Raw genomic sequence first — 17241 nt, forward strand, 5'->3', positions numbered from 1 at the left:
TAAATAGAACTGGGATACCTCACTTCACATTTACAATATTACTCCTGAAAAGTTTAAGACACAGTAGGCCAATCCAAATCCTAAAACTACCAAATATGGAGGGTGAATACTGTCTTCTTGGGTGGCCTTCTGGGGTAACTATGTGAAAAAAGTTTGGTACAGATCTCATATTGGGTTCTAAACAGTAGGACAGATGTGTGTGTGCGACGAGAATTTAAGAAACCACATCACAAAGCACAATTGTGACATTCTTTAATTCATAACCATTAACAAAAACAAACACTTTTGTCCTCATAACTATATGAACGTTGTGGACAGTGCGCTTCAGGTCCTAGGAGGCATTTCCTCCGTTCAAGCTAGGTTAACATACATCGATTTCCGGTTTCCAGAACACCTGATCCAAGCTAAAACGATCATGTGCTGCTACACATCAAATCAAAGAGAGACCCGGTATTATGTTTTTGATAATGTGCCCTATTCACGAAGGTGCTACTCACCGATGATCATTCGCTGGTCAGCTGACTATAACTATGTATAATGGTCAATGGCCAAATGGCCTGTTGAGTGTGGCTTATGTGCGAGTAAAATCTTTTGAGTTGTAAACAACATGTTAACTGTTTCACAGAGGGAAGGTGATCAACACAGTGAAGGATTCATTCGGATCCGGAGTGAAAGGTTTACAGTATAATCTCTTGTTCATGCTTAAGACACACGTAAAAACGTCCGCTGCCAAAATGCCTTCCAGGACCCGTTACGCCTTGGCAAGGGTGGCTTTATGCACAATTTTAACCTACTGTAGGGCCCTATAAAATCATCTTTTATTTCCCCCCATTTTTATAATTCTTACATTTATTAATCCAAAATCTGCGTTGTAATACTTATCAGTGCTTACAAAATGCAAGTAACATGTTTATTGATAGCCGCGAGCCCCCACATTGTCTTGGGTTTTATGGTGTTCCAAATTATTTTTGGAGACCTTGCACTTTAATCTCATCACCTAGACAACCAACTGTCACATGGACAAAAATGAATGAATTTCCTGTAACCAGAGACAGTAAAATATGAATCCCTGGCTTTGATCATGTGTATGACAGAGCAAGACTAAAAGAAGTATTTAGAAGCTTGAATATGATCATTATGAATTTACGCCATAACGTTTCAGCAATAAAAAAAAGAAAAGGTCAGCTTCATTGAAAGGCAGGTGTAAGACAAACGCCCTCAATTACACACACAGGCACACCAACATTCACTTTGAACATATGCAGAGCGTCCAACACATAGCCCCACTTAGATGTTATGGGTGCTGTTTGAATTTGTTTCTGTTCATCTAAGAATGTTACAAATTACTTAAATACAAATGCTTTAATTTTTTTTTTTTTTTTGCAGAAATGTAACCCCACATCTCCAATCCCAAGTTATCCTGTGTTTAAGTCAGAGTTCCATTTTTAAACCTAGATTTTGTGACTCCACCTATGTTTTCAGTATTGCAGAAATCATAGGGCCCTACTACCGGCCTCCATTGTTACAAGCTATGACACTAAAACACCAGCTCCGCCTTTGGACCCGCCTCCTTCACTGTCCCTGGAGGATGCCGCTGACTGGCCCTGTGCCTCTCCTTCGCCTTCTCCCACCAATCGGATGTTGTAGCGTTCCCTGTACTCTGTGAGTTCCCGCCCTTTCGTCTGCATCTGTGTGTTGATGGACTCTATGATCTTTGAGATCTGTGGGGGGGGGAAAGGAAAGACGTGAGACTTATTTTAATTGAAGGTTTAGATTAGTGCCTAAAATTGTCTTCTGACCGCATCCAATTTTATATCTTTTAATGAATATAAATTCTATCAGTCAGGAGAAGTGAAAAACATAATTTCATACAGGAGTGTGAGCCGAGTTGATGGACAAAACTGGCAAGGTCTGAGCACCAGCTAATTATAGATTTCTCTATAGGCTGAATCAGCAGTATGACATAATATCTGCCAAGTATAATAATGCATTCATACCACCTAATGTCATTGGAAAAAAAAAAAAAGGATGCCGTAGTATTAAGGCATCCAAAATATTCTTTAGTCTACTTTAAATTGATTTTTACAAACACTGATGTTGTGGTCCAGAGAACAGTGGCACATTATATTCTTCACAAGTTTTACACAAGGGGATTAACAATCAATAACATAACTAGTTTACTTGTTTTCATTCTGGTACATTACCTGTTCTTTGTTGTTTTCCAAGGCTGGTAGAACTTCTTTTACTGTCCTCTCCACCAACACTCCTCCCACCAGACGAAAGCATTTCCTAGAAGGGTCCACTTCCTTCAGGGTGTCAACTACTAAGCTGGAAAACAGTGATGTTGAAAAATAAGAATCACTCCACCAAGATAGCTAAAAAAATCCATGATAAAAACACAGAACAATGAAAAATTACTAATGTGTGCAGGTGAGAAAGAATATAAAAATATTGAGGCGTTTGTTCACAAATGAATTGGACAAGATGATAACAGAACACAACACACTACAGAAACTGGTAGATGCATGAAATGTCAAGAAAATTAAAATAAAGAGCCTTGATGTAGGGCTGGTGTGTAGTACTGGAAATGAGTGTTTCGATCCAGACTTGACTGGATCGATCCAATGTGGGAAATTCAGTGACATTGCGGAACGAGCAGCAGAAACAACAGAGGGAGAGGTGCAGACAGAGGTGGGAGTGTCAGCTTCAGTACCAACCTGTGCTCGTTGATCTCCATCTCCAACTCTGCAGCTTTAGAAGCCATACTGCGCTGCTCTTGACGCATCCTCTGAAACGTTGCCACGACCTGCCACACACAAACACACACCAATTAGCAGCTGTACAAGACATGCTGCTGTGTGTAGAATGACAACCTGCTAATCTTATTTATAAATCACTACTGGCTGGTTGGATTGCAGACTGTTCACAAGGAAATAATGCGCATATTATCCATTTACACACATGGAAAGCACTGTGCAAAACTGCGTACTGGCAAACAAAAAGTGGCGGTGAGTGTTCTCCAATGATAAAAATAGCTTTTCCCACTGCCAGTCAACTACACGGAACAGACTCATTCACCAAAGAAGACCTTCCTTTTAAGGCGTGTGCCAAATGTACTCAAGATCCCACTGAATACTTAGTTTAATGCATAAACTGATGACAAATCCCATTTAATCTCTGTGCCCCAGCTAGCTGAATATAACATTTAAGATTCATGTTGGCTGACTGCAACACGCTATGTGGTGAGAAAGCAGAATGATAGATGATGGCGATGGGGAAGCTAGCCTGTTAACGTTAGCTTTGGCTAGCTGGGCGTGAGACTAACGGCTGTAGCTTCACCGGGACTCGACTGAACAGCGACGGACAATAATTAACTGACGAAGAAGACTGTGGGGAAAGCGATGATACCTGTTCGGCAGAAGGCCCGGACTGTTTTCCTCCAGCACTGTTGCTGGATTTACTACCCGTGCTGCTACTGTTGGCTGCCATCTTGGAAGGGTGTTGCTAGAGTGGTGGGGCGGCTGAGGACCCAGAAAGGCAGTCTTGAGCTGTCTGCGTGATTGCCTGTGTGGACGTCTAGTCCAGTTTACTTCTTCGTGAGGGTAGAAGGGAGTTTGGCAGCCGCCTACAACCTATGCACTAAACCAGTTTAATGTAATACATCAAATAAAATTCAGCACCAGAAACTGCTAACGTTATCTGTAAAATCCAATATCCCTTTTAAATATAATGTCCATTTAATATGGAACAGAAAAGCGACACAGAAAATGTTCCATACCCCAGTTCACACTCTAGATCAGAGCGTGTTGGTAATGCACCTTTTAAGTTGTTTACCAACCGATAAAACAAAACTTAAGAACACAAAGAAAAGTAAGAAATAAAGAAAGAAAAAGAAAAAAAGCGGTAGGGTTTAGGTCTTCCAGTAGGCGGCGGTAATGTGCCTTAACGTTGATTGCTAACCGCCGATAAACATCAAAGAAGAAGAAGAAAGAAGCCAGTTACGGGACTAAACGGAGGGGAGGTGACAGGTCCGGACACCTCAGACCAATGCTCGCTCTCAGGTGCATTTTGACAACGCAGGCAAAACATTTGGTCTCTCCCCCAGCCTGGAGATACAGGATCAAGCTCCAACACAGGTATGTTTCTGACAGGGAGAGGAATATGTTTGCCACCTAGTTTAATTATAGTATAGCTAAGTATCCTATACCTGATGAAGCCACAACACTTCCTTGACGTCCTTGATATTCAACAGTCTAGTGTAGAAGATCTAGGGCAATTAATGTTCAACCATGTTTAGCATTGGCTGCACTTTACAGAGGAGAAAATGGCTTCATTTTGATGCTACAGTACGGCTCACACTTTTTGCATGTCTTATGTTTGCTTGGCATGAAATTCTCCTCACCTCACATTATGCTCTTCTTCTTCTAGGATGTCCACCTCCTCTCACCCAGTGGCTGCAGTCTGTCAGGTGACAGCCACCCCAGACAAAGAGGCCAACTTCTCAGCCTGTAAACGGCTGGTGGAGGGAGCCAAGGAGAAGGGTGCCAGCATGGTGTTCCTGCCTGAGGGCTTCGACTACATCGGATCCAGCCGAGAGGAGACCCTGTCGCTGTCTGAGAGCCTGGCAGGAGACACGGTGTCACGGTACACTCAGCTGGCCAGGTAGACACCACATGCCAAACACTTTTCTGCTTTATTCTATTCTATTCTCAGCAAATATTTTGATGTATAGATGTTATGAGACAACGTTCATAGTTGTCCATAGCTGCTACCTGCATCATTTTGTGAAATTGGGACCTAAATATCTTATGATATCAATTCAAAACAGTTTCCAAAGCTGTTGTAATCTGATTTTTATTGTGCCAAAATATCATATTGTGAAAATGTTGTGCTTGTTTGGTTAACATTGAACTTGGCCACCTCCTGCTCGTTGCTGTCTGTCAAATACTTGGTTCTATTCTATTCTAATCTATTCTATTCTATTTTATTCTATTCTATTCAAGTCACATGGAGGGAATTTAAAACCAGCAAAATGATGTCACATTTTGGCTGTGTCTTATGTCTTTCTACTAAGCCACTTTGGCAGGTAATTGTGGTTATTAGGCATTTATTTATGATTGCTAGAGGTGTCAGTTGGTATTTTAACCTGTCCCTCTCCAGGAAGTTGGAGGTGTGGCTGTCTCTTGGAGGATTTCATGAACGAGGGCATGATTGGGAGAATGACCAGCGAATCTACAACAGCCACATCATTATTAATGATAAAGGTACTCTCTGTCTCTGTCTCTCTCTCTCAGTCCATGTTTTTCACCTCATGGCAGAAAACAGCCCTCCTGCTACACACACATACACACTCACACTGATGCTCTTTTCATGACTCCCACAGGTGATATAGTGTCAGTCTACAGGAAGTCCCATTTGTTTGACGTGGAGTTGCCAGGTAGGGGAGTATCCCTCAAAGAAAGTGCCTTCACCATCCCCGGCCTCGCCCTCCTCCCCCCGGTCCAAACACCCATCGGCAAGGTGTCTTTCCATTTACCCTGTTCATGAGATAGTAACCACAGAAGTACAAATGTAAATACACAATATGTGTTCCTACAGTCAGAAAACCTCGAACAGTTGTGGAATTTGAAAATGTTTTTCCAGGTCTGAAACCTTATAGAAAATGCAAAATATCTAAAACATTTTGGAAATTTTATCGCAATTTATTTGTTTTTTGTCAAGTTTTGTCACTGTTGGGTTTGCTTACAGAAAATCAACCCAAATATCTTGATTACAATGAGTCCAAATTGTTACTGCGGCTGCAGGTCAACAAACCAAGGCCTGACATTTTTGTGAACTAGCTAATTGCTAATAGGAGATTGCACTGCACAGACCTATGATGTATATGGAATAGTCTTGAAAAAGTTGTGAAACCTGATGAGCAAATTGTAGCAACCCTGGATGTTGTCTCTGAAGAGAATGTTACCAAGCACGGGAAGGTGCATTTGTGGCCATATAACTTCCAGAAATGCACCTGTGCAGTTTGACATCAAGATTAATTTGCTTGTCACTCATTATCTTTGTTCTGACCATTTTGTTATTGTTGCCGTAGGTTGGATTGGGTATCTGCTATGATCTGAGGTTCCCTGAGTTATCACTGGCTCTGCAGAGGCACGGGGCCGAGATCCTGACCTACCCATCAGCCTTCACTGTTGCAACAGGAGCCGCTCACTGGGAGGTGGGATCAGTTACAATAAGAGGACATACTGTTTTGATTTTCACTGCGACTTGGCAGCATTTCTGTGACAGATTTAATTACCATGTTATTGGCTTTATTGTTGTTAATCTACATAAGCAGTGGATTACTTAAAGATACAGCACAAAGTACAAACCCATCATTTGACAGGGAAAAATCAAGCCTTGCTTTAATGAGCAACACCTTCTTTTGTGTAACCCAAACATGCACAGCAAGAAATGAGAAATACACAACATAATTAGTCAACAAAAAATGGAAAAAAGTGGACATATTAGTGGCTCACATACCACACTCTACTGATGCAATGGATTGTAATAGTATTCTTTAAAGCTGCACAGGGCAAGATTTTTATGTAAAAATACACCTGTCTTACCAGCCTAAGTCACAAAGTGGGGTTGCAACAGGGAAGAACATCCCACCGTAGATTCGCCCTATTTACCCAAATATAATTGCTGCCATTTGTAGCCGATATGCGAAGTTGCCTAGTGCAGCCTTAAATAACAGAAAAAAATGTATTCCTGTTCACAAAATTGTTTTTATTCACAGGTGTTACTCCGTGCACGGGCCATTGAGACGCAGTGCTTCGTCCTGGCGGCAGCCCAGGTGGGCCGGCACCACGAGAAGCGCTCGTCGTTCGGCCACGCCCTGGCGGTGGACCCCTGGGGGGCGGTGCTGGGTGACTGCGGAGGGGAGAACACAGGCATGAGCCTGGTGGAGATCGACCTGGAGAAGGTCAGGGACACCAGGAGGAACATGCCTGTCCAGCAGCACCGCAGAGACACTGGCTTCTACCACAGTCTGGAGCAAACCTGAGCACAAGACTAGTGCAAGATTCAAACTGTGCTCCAGGTTGTTAGGAATATTTCTTGGTGCAGTCAGTAAACAAGAGACACACTGAACAGGATATTGTCTTTCATCAACAGCACATGTAAGACACTAAGTAAATAAGGTATTGAATTCATTAAGTTGGATTCAGGTCAAATTTGTCAAACATATTTTAAAAAACCTGATGAACATGTTTTCACTTTTCACCTTTGTTTCAGGTTGTTCAAGTTCCTGTCATGGTAAATCAAGGGAACTTCGAGTGATTCAATTATTTGAAACAGTCTAGTCTGGAGGAAGAGGAAGGACAGACATTATAAACAGGACAGACATAAACAGATCAAGAAAATTAATCATTTTAGACATGTTTGATTAAAAGGAGGAGGATGGGGCAATGGAAACAGTTGACAGTGACAGAAAGATAGGATACACGCTTGTCAACTAAAACTTTGCTGATCAAATACTGGAGGGGTTCATACATGGAGCGGTTGTTCTGCAAACTTTGAGTCAAAGACACATATACCCACTGTTAACGAAACATGAGTCATCTGAGCTGTTGAATATTGATGCTCTCTGTGATTGAGGCGAAAATCAGCTGCTTCTGCTTCTGCTTTTTTCCCAAGCTTCATTGATTTATTTTTGAATCATCTAAGTGTCATCGCTGCATTGGATAATCTGATTTCCAGCTTGCACACATGAGTCCGATCAAGACGATGGACTCAGGCTTCCGGGAAAGTCGTCCCAAGTGAGCAGCTCTGAGTCTAAATGATGTTACTCATCGTGATCAATAGATGGTACTGTTGGGTCATGAGAAAGAAAGAAATCAGGAGTTTGTTTGTCTCCTTCAGGTTTTGTAAAAGCCTAAAACATTCCTGTGTTAAACTACTTATCTGTAACACTGAATGCATGTGTAAAACCTCAACTGTAATGTTTCATGATGAAACAGGCCTACTGTTGCCCTGTATGGTTACAAACTCATAAATTTGATGAAAAACTGAAGTTCACTTGGTTTGAATCTCTTCTTTTGCTCAATATGAATATCTCTTTTATCTCTTTTGCTCAATAGTAATACATCTAAGGCATATATTATATTACTTTAACTGCAGATATTATGGTTGAAATAGTGAAGGAATATTGAACCTTTGCAGTGGTGTCCAGAATTAAATAAAATGTTAAATTATATAGTACAATATGTTCACTAAAAACTCTATTAAGTAAGACAGACACATAAAAAGTCCATATTGGAGCATTATAGGAATATTAGAGTCATTTTTCGTTAGGTACTCCATGGTCTTTTATTCCAGCTATTTGATCGCACCGAGTTGATGAATAATTAATTATTTTTTTATGCCCGTTTTACTCTGTGTGCCTGTGTGTCTGTGGGTGGGAGCTGCTGAGCTGGGATGGGAAACCAAGAGACCGGAAGTGAACGTCACTGACACAGGAATGGGACTGGAAAAAAAACACCATGATGAGGAGAATGTCAAATACATTTCTGTAAAACAAAAATCCTCGTTTCAACTGCGGAAAAGGATGCATTGTTCTGTCCGGGCTGGAATCGAGGCAATAGGAAGGTACGCCGTTTCGCTTTTTCTCTGCACGCTGCGGCTGGGCAAGAAGGTTATGGAGATGTGTTTCTCCATCCAAGGCCATAATATCCTCGTATCGCTGGCAAAAATTGGTGAACTCACAGGTTGCTTGCACATCCCCGCTGTCGATCAGGACCTATCGATTCTATCAAAACGACTTACAGACTTTGTAGCTTGTGTCTATGTAGGCAGCGCGATGCTTTTGGCAGCTGGTGTAAATTAAATTTAAAAAAAAAAAAAACCTCCCCGCTAGCTTGTGTGCCCAGGCAGAATATATTGTGCAAAACTGATGCTTTTGGTGGGAGCTGCATTCAAAATCGTATCGGGGCCCTCGGCTGCAGCAAAGTGTCTTCACGAGCCCCTCGGCTGCATGCAAATAGTCTCACTTTCTGTGTTTTCTGGCCGTTTCACCATGCAGTGCAGATGTAAATGCACGCGCGGCTAACTACAGACAATGTGCAGACGGCGGGTGAACAGTAGACACTGCTGCTGGTGAAATGTGCACTAGAATAATCTATGTGTGATTTTTATTGCCACGCTGTCTGTGTCGTGGTTGTGTTTTATCATTATCTTTGAAGTCAGTCATTCTTTCTGCTACAGTTGCTTGTGGTTTTTAGTGTTGTGCCCTCTTGTCTAGACTGACAGGCAGTCCAGTAGCCTCTGCAGTTGGATTATTGGTACAATTAAACAGCAAAGTAAGCAGCTTCTCACTTTATTTGTTTGTGTGTGTACTAAAATGTTAAAGCATCTAACTGCCAAATCATTCAGAGTGTAATTAGTCTAGACTGTATGTGGACGGGTTGCTACTGACATAGTAATAGCACTGTTATTGTTAAACTATCTAACTATCCTCAAGTTAATGTTTCCCAGGTCTTTCCTCTGTACTTCATCTATGTTCAGGTATTCATGTGTACATTTATGACTTATGATTAACTCGTTTTCATGCCACAAGCCACCAGAAGCAAAGTTTACTCTCCACCTTGTGTTTTGGTCCAACCAGGTCAAAACCAAAGGCGCTTTTCCTTATTTGATTTGCTATCACTGTTCATTTAATCACTGTTGGCTGATTGTGTTATAGCCATCTGGAACCATTTAAACAAGTGCTTCCCCTCACTCCCTTCATCATGTTGTTATGTTTCATTTATGACAGTCATGGCATCTCATGGAAGTGTTTTCTTCTCCTTCTCCTCATGTCACATACGACCCAGCCTTAAGTTTACCTAGAAATGACCTCCCATTTTCTTGAACCTGTAAGGTTACATTACACAGACCAGCAGAGTTAGCAGATGGTTTTGGGCCTTGCTAAGTCACATTCTTTCTTGACTTTCACTCAAGTAAACTACTAAAGCATTAGCCTGGTGTGTATCTCCAAAATGAGATTTCTGTTCCAAAGTGAGAACAACTCTTACAAAATGATCAGTAGCACAAAATTACAACAATATCTGACACTTTTTTAAAGGATTGTAGGAAATCAAAGTCTATGGTTGACAAAATGATAACACTTTTACACACAGGATCCTCTATATATTTGAGATACTGAATGATGAACTTCAGATAATGACTTTCCCCCAAAATGGATATATATAATTTAAAAAATGAACTCTTCATTTATCAGACTGGCCTGGTAGCTTTAATTTCGACAGCCTTTTTTTCCTAGAATGTGTCTGCTGCTATCTTCAAGTAATTTTGTATATTCTCAGTTTGGCAAAGACTGGCTAGTAGGCTGGATGAAGTTGATAACTGACAAAGCCTCATTGATAGCACAAGTTGAAGGGTTTCTTGACGGACTAAATTTCCTGTACTTTGGCTGGAGGCTGGATAGCACATGTATTATTCATTTTTCAGCCTTCATTTTCTGGCCATTTGTGAAAGTAAGAACTTCTTGTGTTTCTTCAGTCAGGTAAGGTCTTTTTTTTTCTAGAGGACAGCATGCCAAAGACAGGTTGATCCCCATGAGACAGCAGCATATTGATTGATATTTTTATTCACATCATGTATTCCAGGTCCCCATCTTACGTTGGCTTGCAAGACACATGCATGCATACATTATTCTGTGATTGTGAAGTATATATTCCCAAACAAAATGCAGAAACATACATAAAAAGCATACTTACATTTTGTCAAGGCTTTACAAATGAAGCATACTACTCAGGAGCTGTCTTTTCTGAAATGTGTCTCACATCTATCATAACCGTTTAACTAGAATAGATGAGCAGAAATGGAAGTAATTTTACTATCAACTGCACTTCACAGCTTATCAAACGAAGGAACATTAAATGAAATTCATTTTCAACTTCTCCATGCACCATTAAAACTGTTTATGTAGCTAATGGTAATGTGCCTGACCTTAATTATGCACAGATATCTTTGTGTTACTGTTACATTTGTTATTTGCATATTTTCTGCCACCTATGTGTGTGTGTGGTTTCTCAGAATAACATTATTACATGGCTGCATAATTTCAGCAGTCAGCGTTAGCGATGCAGTAACTGCAGTTGGCCTCTAATTGCCTAGATGTTGTTGAGGTGCTGTTAATTGGAGAAGTGAAAACTCCATGTTGTGCTGGAGCTGCTGTACGGTGGATGTTTTGCCACAAAGCAATCCATATATTGACCGGTTGCTGCTTTTTGAAGGATGTGTGTCAACCTATTGGGAGGAGGTGTGAGCACGCTGCTAGGAGGGAGGGAGGGAGGGAGGGGGCATAAACGCTGAGTCACATCCCAGCAACAGTCGCCTGGGCAACACCTCCATAGTGACCACTGAGAGGAAGATAAAGCCCCTAGCTGCTCAACTAGTTGTGTAACGCTAACAGACCCCTTGTCGTTTTGCTCCCTCGCTGTTGATAAATGCTGCTGCTATCGATCATCAGACAGACGCAGACCTTCTTCTCAGCTCATCCACCTCCTCAAACACAGGAGTGAAATCTGATATGGAGGATAGCAGCTCTTTAATACTGCGAGCTCCAGCTTTCCTGGCATAATTATTGTTTTGACTTGTTACTAATGGAAAGAACAAATGGAAAAAATATAATGTACATCATCATAATTATAGCTATCAGTTGTCACCAACAGAAAGCGCTAGTGGGGAAAAAATGAAATGTATAATTAGAGTAGATCATTTTTAAGAGACTGTGCACAGTGCTTTTGATATTTGATCAGTCTGTAAAAAGATAGTTGCACACCTTTGGGTGCGACTCACACTCTCTAATTTGTCCCAGTTAGCACTGATGTTGCATGAATCAGCACCCCTGCTGTCCTGAAGTGTTGTTTTTTCCCAGAATTATCACACACACACACACACACACGCTTCCACATTATCATAAAAGCTTAGTTTCAGTTCTAACAAGATAGTTGAAGGAAGGAAAGTGTGCTGTGAAACATTGATGAAGCAGAACGGTTCAAACTTCAGTCTGGTGTGAGGTCTGGGACTGACAGGGTCCACATGTCTCTGCTGGCCCGGGGCCAAGCTCATGACCACCAGGGTCTGTGTCACTGGAGGTCAGAGGACCCGGCCGCATCATGTGAGCTCACCTACCAGCTCTCTGCCTTGGCGTTCGCTCTGCAAACAAGCTGAATTGAATTTCCTGGCCATGTTGATTCGATACAGCTCTAAGGGATGTCCTGTTTCATACTGAGTTAGTGTGATTGTTGGCTCGGGGCAAGTTTCTCTCTCCCCTTTGCCTCACTTAGGGTTTGTGTCAGTAAGGATTAGGGGTCTTCAGTTTCACTGTGGGTGTTTGGAGAAGGCTTTTTGTCTGTGGCAGCTCGGGCCGGGGCGCAGTATCATTGTCACAACAGTATGTCTAAATTCATTAAGGCGGGGTGAGTGACTTTCTCTACAACACCCCACAGCTGAGAAGAGGGCCTCATGTTAATGCAAAACGTTCTTAAAAGTGAAATAAATTAGAATATTGTGAGCTTGGAATTACAACTTCTATCTGACTTTTTTTGTTTTAATCAAAATTGAGTTATCCACATATTCATGATCTTTGAATGCTACTTCATGCTCGTGTGATGTTATTTTAAGAGCCTTTTTGGTGTTATATATTTAGAAATATAGAAAGTACATAACAGTTTTTCCCACTGGTATATAAAATCTTTGGTGCTCGATATCTCAGAACTGCTCTCCACCATTTTAATGCCAAGCTCATAAAATGTCAAGAGCAGAGATTTTTTAAAACCTTTTCAACCTCAAACCCAAATTTTAGAAAGTTAGAATTACCCTGAGACCAAGTATTTCTTAAAACTTCTTGTTGCTCTTGTCATGATGGGATCCACCAGAAACAGGCCTTCACCCCTTTTAGGTCCTGACCGTGGTTAGAGTCATTCAATTCAAAATAAACTGAAAATACACTTTACCTTCTCATTTTGTGGCATTCGCTTTTCAACAATTTATTTATACACTGGATGTAAGAACCACTTTATAGCAAAAGCAATTTTCAAAGTTTGAGAACGAAATCCGCCTCCTGGCTTGATTGTACTGACTCAAACTCTCTTTTTCTACACTTGCTATTCTTTCTGAATGTCCTGGGGTCCGTGGCAGCGAGCTGGAAAGAAAAATTGAGCAGGAAATCCGACAGGCCAGATATGGAGGGAGCTTAGAAATCTATTAGGCCTGGGTCTCTTTTCACAAAGATATACAGGGAGATGGAGCCGGCTATCAGACAGTAAAGGATTAGCAGAGGTCAGTCAGGCTACAGCAGAGATGTCGCTCTCTTTCTCTTTCTCTTTCTCTTTCTTTCTTTACCTCTATTAATTTGTGACTCATCTTGCCTCTAGGCTGATATTCCTATATATATCTCCCAGCTAGCTTTATTTTCAGGATTCATTTAACTGTCATTGTGCTCGGTCTGGGTGAGATCATTTTTGTCTGTCGTTGCAGCCGTCAAGCTCGTGGTTACGGTGTCTGGTTAAGCTGTGTAGTCTCCGCCTTTCCCACAGGGGGGCGCTGTCAGAGAGAGGGTGGGGTATGTTGATGCTGCTCTGCTCTCTTTGGGCCAGCAGTGTGTATTATCATTATCATCCCCTCACAGTGGGGAGGATGTCCATGTGTTGTTTCATCCTAATCCCTTAGTCTATAAATATGCCTCCTGGGTGTGCGGCCATCAGAAATGGTTTGTATTCACATTAATATCACTGCTAAGTATTTTAAATTAACAATTAAAATATTCTCTGGTGGATAAAAGGAGTTCACAAACAAAAAGAGATGGCTGTAAGCCCATTTCTACCCATTTATAACCCAGGTTTGTCTAATTTTAAAGGGGCGCTATTATATGAATTAAAAATGTCCCCCATTTATAAACATATATGATCAAAGATGTTTAATGAAGACTTTGTTGGAGTGGTTAAATTTGAAGTTATTGCATTGTCAAAATGCATCCTTTTTTCCAGGCAGTTTCAGACTAACTCCAGTAAACGCATCACAACTGGACTTGGTCCTGATTGACTCCCTCACTAATCAATTACTGAAATCCTTCCAATCAGGCCAGTTTGCAGCATTTGAACTGGAAAGCCTCCAATCAACAGGTTTACCTCATTTGAATTAGAGGAGCTGTTGTCGGCCAATCAGGGTCCAATATTATGACTGTTCTGCTTGTGAGGACTTAGTCTTCAGATGTATTAATTAAATACCCTTTAAACTAAAGTACATTTCTTTGTAAAACATCACAAAGACCATTATTCTTATCCTGAACCGTAATATATTTGAAAACAAAAGACTGAATATTATGGGACGTTTAATGTACAGTGTCTGGCATATAGCCTACTGTATGATTGATAAGGCTGAGGTAAGAATGAAACAGATTTAAGGAGGGATGCTTTTTCATATCCTAGATGCACAGACCATTCAGGTACATGGACAACAGGATGACGTGGCTGAGATCATGGCAGGCTAACAAATGTGCAAAGGAGTCATTCAGATTTGATTTACTGATGGTCCAAAATCTACAAGCTGTGTTCGAGTGTGCTCTTCTTGCTTAGCGTCGTTTCTCCTTGTATCCCTGGTCCCACTGACAGGGACTGACGTGGATCATCAGTTTACCTCGGATCATCATCATCATCATCATACATCTTCCTCTCCACCTCGGTCCCCCGACAGCCCGCATTCATCTTAAAGCCTCTAATGGCCGCCGCGTACCTCTCCTCTCTCATTCCCTCCTCTATCATTCCATTCCTCTTCCCCTTTCTTCCTCTTACTTTATCTTCCATCACCATGCGTTCCAGTGTTTTTCCTGTCAAACTACGTCTCTAACCTCTCAAGGTTTGGCTGAACCTTGAAAACGTATTTCACTCTTTTTGTGTTCATGTTTGTATGTGTCTGTGTGATTTATTTATTTTTCTTACAGAATCAGTTTTATTGGCTAAGCATGTTTGCCAAACAAGGAATTCGACTTAGGTTGCTCACGTAGGTCACATTAATCCTAACATAACACAAGTAGAAAACAAGTATATAAAAAATAAAAAATTGGAAATTTAGGAAATAGGTCTCTTTTAGAAGAAGCATATAAGTAAGTATAAGTAGTATATGAAAAAGAATAAGTAGTATATAAAAAGGAAGCTATGGAAGCCAGTAATAGAAAAAACAACAGAAATACTGTACAGATCTTGAATATTGCATTGGGGCCTCTGTGTTTTGAACACTGCAAGGAAAAAAAAAGCTGTACACATTAGTTGGAATGGTATAAACAGACAAAATAGGTATACATATATAACTATAGAGCCAGTATACGACAGTAGGTGCAATGCTGTTTACCAGTAGTAGAGTGTTATTGTCTGTTGTGTGCAGTTCAGTGTTGATGTGCTGTGTCCTGTGTGATTTTTGTTGGATTTTTGTTGTGTGACTGTATGTATGACTGTATTCACACCCACCACTCCCTCACGGTGTGTCTGTCTGTGCTGTTTACTTGTGAGTCAGTGTGCATTTGTCTGCCTGCACTACTCATGCATGTGTGTTTGTTTGTGTGTTTGTGTGCGTAACGGACTTACTTCCCCCTGTAGACTCTATAGTCTAGCGCTAAACATCCTCACAACACAGTGTGTATATCTCCACCACTCTCTGCCTCCTCCCTCCCTCCCTCCCTCCCTCCTTCCCTCCCATCCAGGGCACCGGCGCGTCGCTAAATGGAGTCGGAGCAGCTGTACAACAGGGGCTACTGCAGGAACAGCTACAACAGCATCGCCAGCGCCAGCAGCGACGAGGAGCTGCTGGATGGAGCCGGCGTCATCATGGACTTCCACACCACCGAGGACGACAATCTGCTGGATGGGGACGCTGCCTCCCCAGGTAGGGAGCATGGGGGATACGCCCACACCGGATACCCCAAAACACCTCCTCCTTCCTCTATAGCCTCAGCTTGATTGGTCCCATGTCTGGATCCTAGACCTTTTCCCCCTTCCAGTCCGGTCTCGTTCTATGTCCCGCCAAAAAACCCAGCATGGTGCCAGCCAGGCCCGATAAAACCCCCCTCCCATACGCTGCAAAACCCCTGCTCTCCCTTCCTTGGATCCCCACTGAGCTCCTTACATTGTGGATTCCCGTCCCGTTGGACCCCCGCACTCTCTACTGCCGCTTCATCAATGCCAAAGGGTTTTTCTTCTGGTTCATGGTGCGCAGTTGGGCCAGACAAAGCGGGGAAATTGTCTCCCCGCCGCTGATGTCGAGACGCATCAAGTGTGTCCACTTCGCCTGTGTGTGCTGCTGCTGCCTGGTTGCTGTCCAGTGATGTGATGCCGTGTGCAGCCCATTCTGCTGTCTACCTCCTCCTCATTCCCCATCCACGCCCGTCAGCCCCCCTCTCCATGCCGTCCCATCTCCTCCTCCAGATGCCTGCTGCCCAACTCGTACCGTCCATCATTATCATCCTGCTCCCATTTTGTGTTTCTTTTTTTTTACGTTAACACTTGTATTTTATTTTATATTCTACATCTACAACCACTTGTTTTTGTTATTTTCTTACACATCTTATTTGTGTAATTGTCGTAATTGTGGCTCTATCCATAATTATGACTATATGCTTTACTTTGCAGCCCTTTTTCCCTCATCTGAAGCTTTTCGTTTCATGGTTATGCCCGTTTCGGTATCCCGTTAATATTTTGCTACCTTTCCTTCCATCATCTTGATTTGGTGACCTTTTTCTTGTCCCTGCTTCCCGTTTCCTTGACAGTTTGCTTTGTGGTTTCACTACAACTTTGCTACTTGTGTGTGTCTTGGCCTTCATCTTAGTTTCTCTGTCTCTTGGATTACGTGGATTTGGCTGTCAGGTAGCAATGCAGATCTGTAGTAGTAACAGTATAGATACGTGCCTCTGCTCATTTTTATTCATTGATGCATCATTGGTTGGCTGAGTTGGAGGAGCTGAGGTGGGGTTGGGAAGGAGGGATCGGGCGTACAGCTGAGACAATAATTCAGGTTTATTTAAAAAGAAAATTACAATCATTCACTTGAAAAAGAGCAAGTGTAAGTCTATTTTGAACCAGTGTGCTTTCTGCTGAATATGACATTCAGTTACTGTGCCTCGCTGTTGGTTGGACTGCTGGAAGTGGCTTGTCTTGTTATGCTTCATGCCTGTCTAGCTGTACAATGTTAGTATTCCCTTTT

General features: G+C 41.9%; 2 protein-coding genes and 1 pseudogene across 5 annotated transcripts; 2 read left to right on the plus strand and 1 right to left on the minus strand.

Moving 5' to 3' along the window:
- Positions 1-235: 235 nt before the first annotated feature.
- pfdn2 (prefoldin subunit 2) lies at positions 236-3515 on the minus strand. Its single transcript, XM_071918049.1, has 4 exons — positions 3409-3515; positions 2718-2806; positions 2205-2328; positions 236-1721 (listed from the first exon to the last, which is right to left on the minus strand). The coding sequence occupies exons 1-4, from the start codon at positions 3487-3489 to the stop codon at positions 1530-1532; spliced, it is 486 nt and encodes a 161-aa protein (XP_071774150.1). The 5' UTR covers positions 3490-3515; the 3' UTR covers positions 236-1529.
- Positions 3516-4015: 500 nt separating this feature from the next.
- On the plus strand, positions 4016-8040 carry nit1 (nitrilase 1). 3 transcript variants are annotated; one of them, XR_011785302.2, is made up of 7 exons: positions 4016-4136; positions 4429-4662; positions 5161-5264; positions 5384-5520; positions 6092-6217; positions 6782-7184; positions 7279-8040. XR_011785302.2 is itself a non-coding variant. In XM_071918077.2 (6 exons), exons 1-6 carry the CDS (start codon positions 4048-4050, stop codon positions 7046-7048), a joined length of 957 nt encoding a protein of 318 aa, XP_071774178.1. In that variant the 5' UTR covers positions 4016-4047; the 3' UTR covers positions 7049-8040. The 3 variants fall into 3 exon arrangements, 1 of the variants encoding a protein (XP_071774178.1); XR_011785303.2 differs by having other exon boundaries at positions 6782-7163; XM_071918077.2 differs by having other exon boundaries at positions 6782-8040.
- Positions 8041-8496: 456 nt separating this feature from the next.
- Positions 8497-16943, plus strand: LOC144543540 (H(+)/Cl(-) exchange transporter 3 pseudogene; annotated as a pseudogene). The gene is made up of 2 exons (XR_013507984.1): positions 8497-8631; positions 15746-16943. The product of XR_013507984.1 is annotated as a H(+)/Cl(-) exchange transporter 3 pseudogene (transcript).
- Positions 16944-17241: the final 298 nt, after the last annotated feature.

Source organism: Centroberyx gerrardi, chromosome 23 (genome assembly GCF_048128805.1).
Source record: "Centroberyx gerrardi isolate f3 chromosome 23, fCenGer3.hap1.cur.20231027, whole genome shotgun sequence".
Classification (NCBI taxonomy): domain Eukaryota; kingdom Metazoa; phylum Chordata; class Actinopteri; order Beryciformes; family Berycidae; genus Centroberyx; species Centroberyx gerrardi.

What these genes read in the sequence shown, in the direction of transcription:
- pfdn2 (XM_071918049.1), bottom strand. Translation starts at nt 3,489, where the DNA reads ATGGCAGCCAACAGTAGCAGCACGGGTAGTAAATCCAGCAACAGTGCT. An exon ending in ATGGAGATCAACGAGCACAG is followed by an intron (nt 2,329 to 2,717) that starts GTTGGTACTGAA and finishes ACTGTTTTCCAG; the next exon opens with CTTAGTAGTTGACACCCTGA. An exon ending in TGGAAAACAACAAAGAACAG is followed by an intron (nt 1,722 to 2,204) that starts GTAATGTACCAG and finishes CCCCCCCCACAG; the next exon opens with ATCTCAAAGATCATAGAGTC.
- nit1 (XM_071918077.2), top strand. Translation starts at nt 4,048, where the DNA reads ATGCTCGCTCTCAGGTGCATTTTGACAACGCAGGCAAAACATTTGGTC. An exon ending in AGGATCAAGCTCCAACACAG is followed by an intron (nt 4,137 to 4,428) that starts GTATGTTTCTGA and finishes TTCTTCTTCTAG; the next exon opens with GATGTCCACCTCCTCTCACC. An exon ending in TCCAAACACCCATCGGCAAG is followed by an intron (nt 5,521 to 6,091) that starts GTGTCTTTCCAT and finishes TTGTTGCCGTAG; the next exon opens with GTTGGATTGGGTATCTGCTA.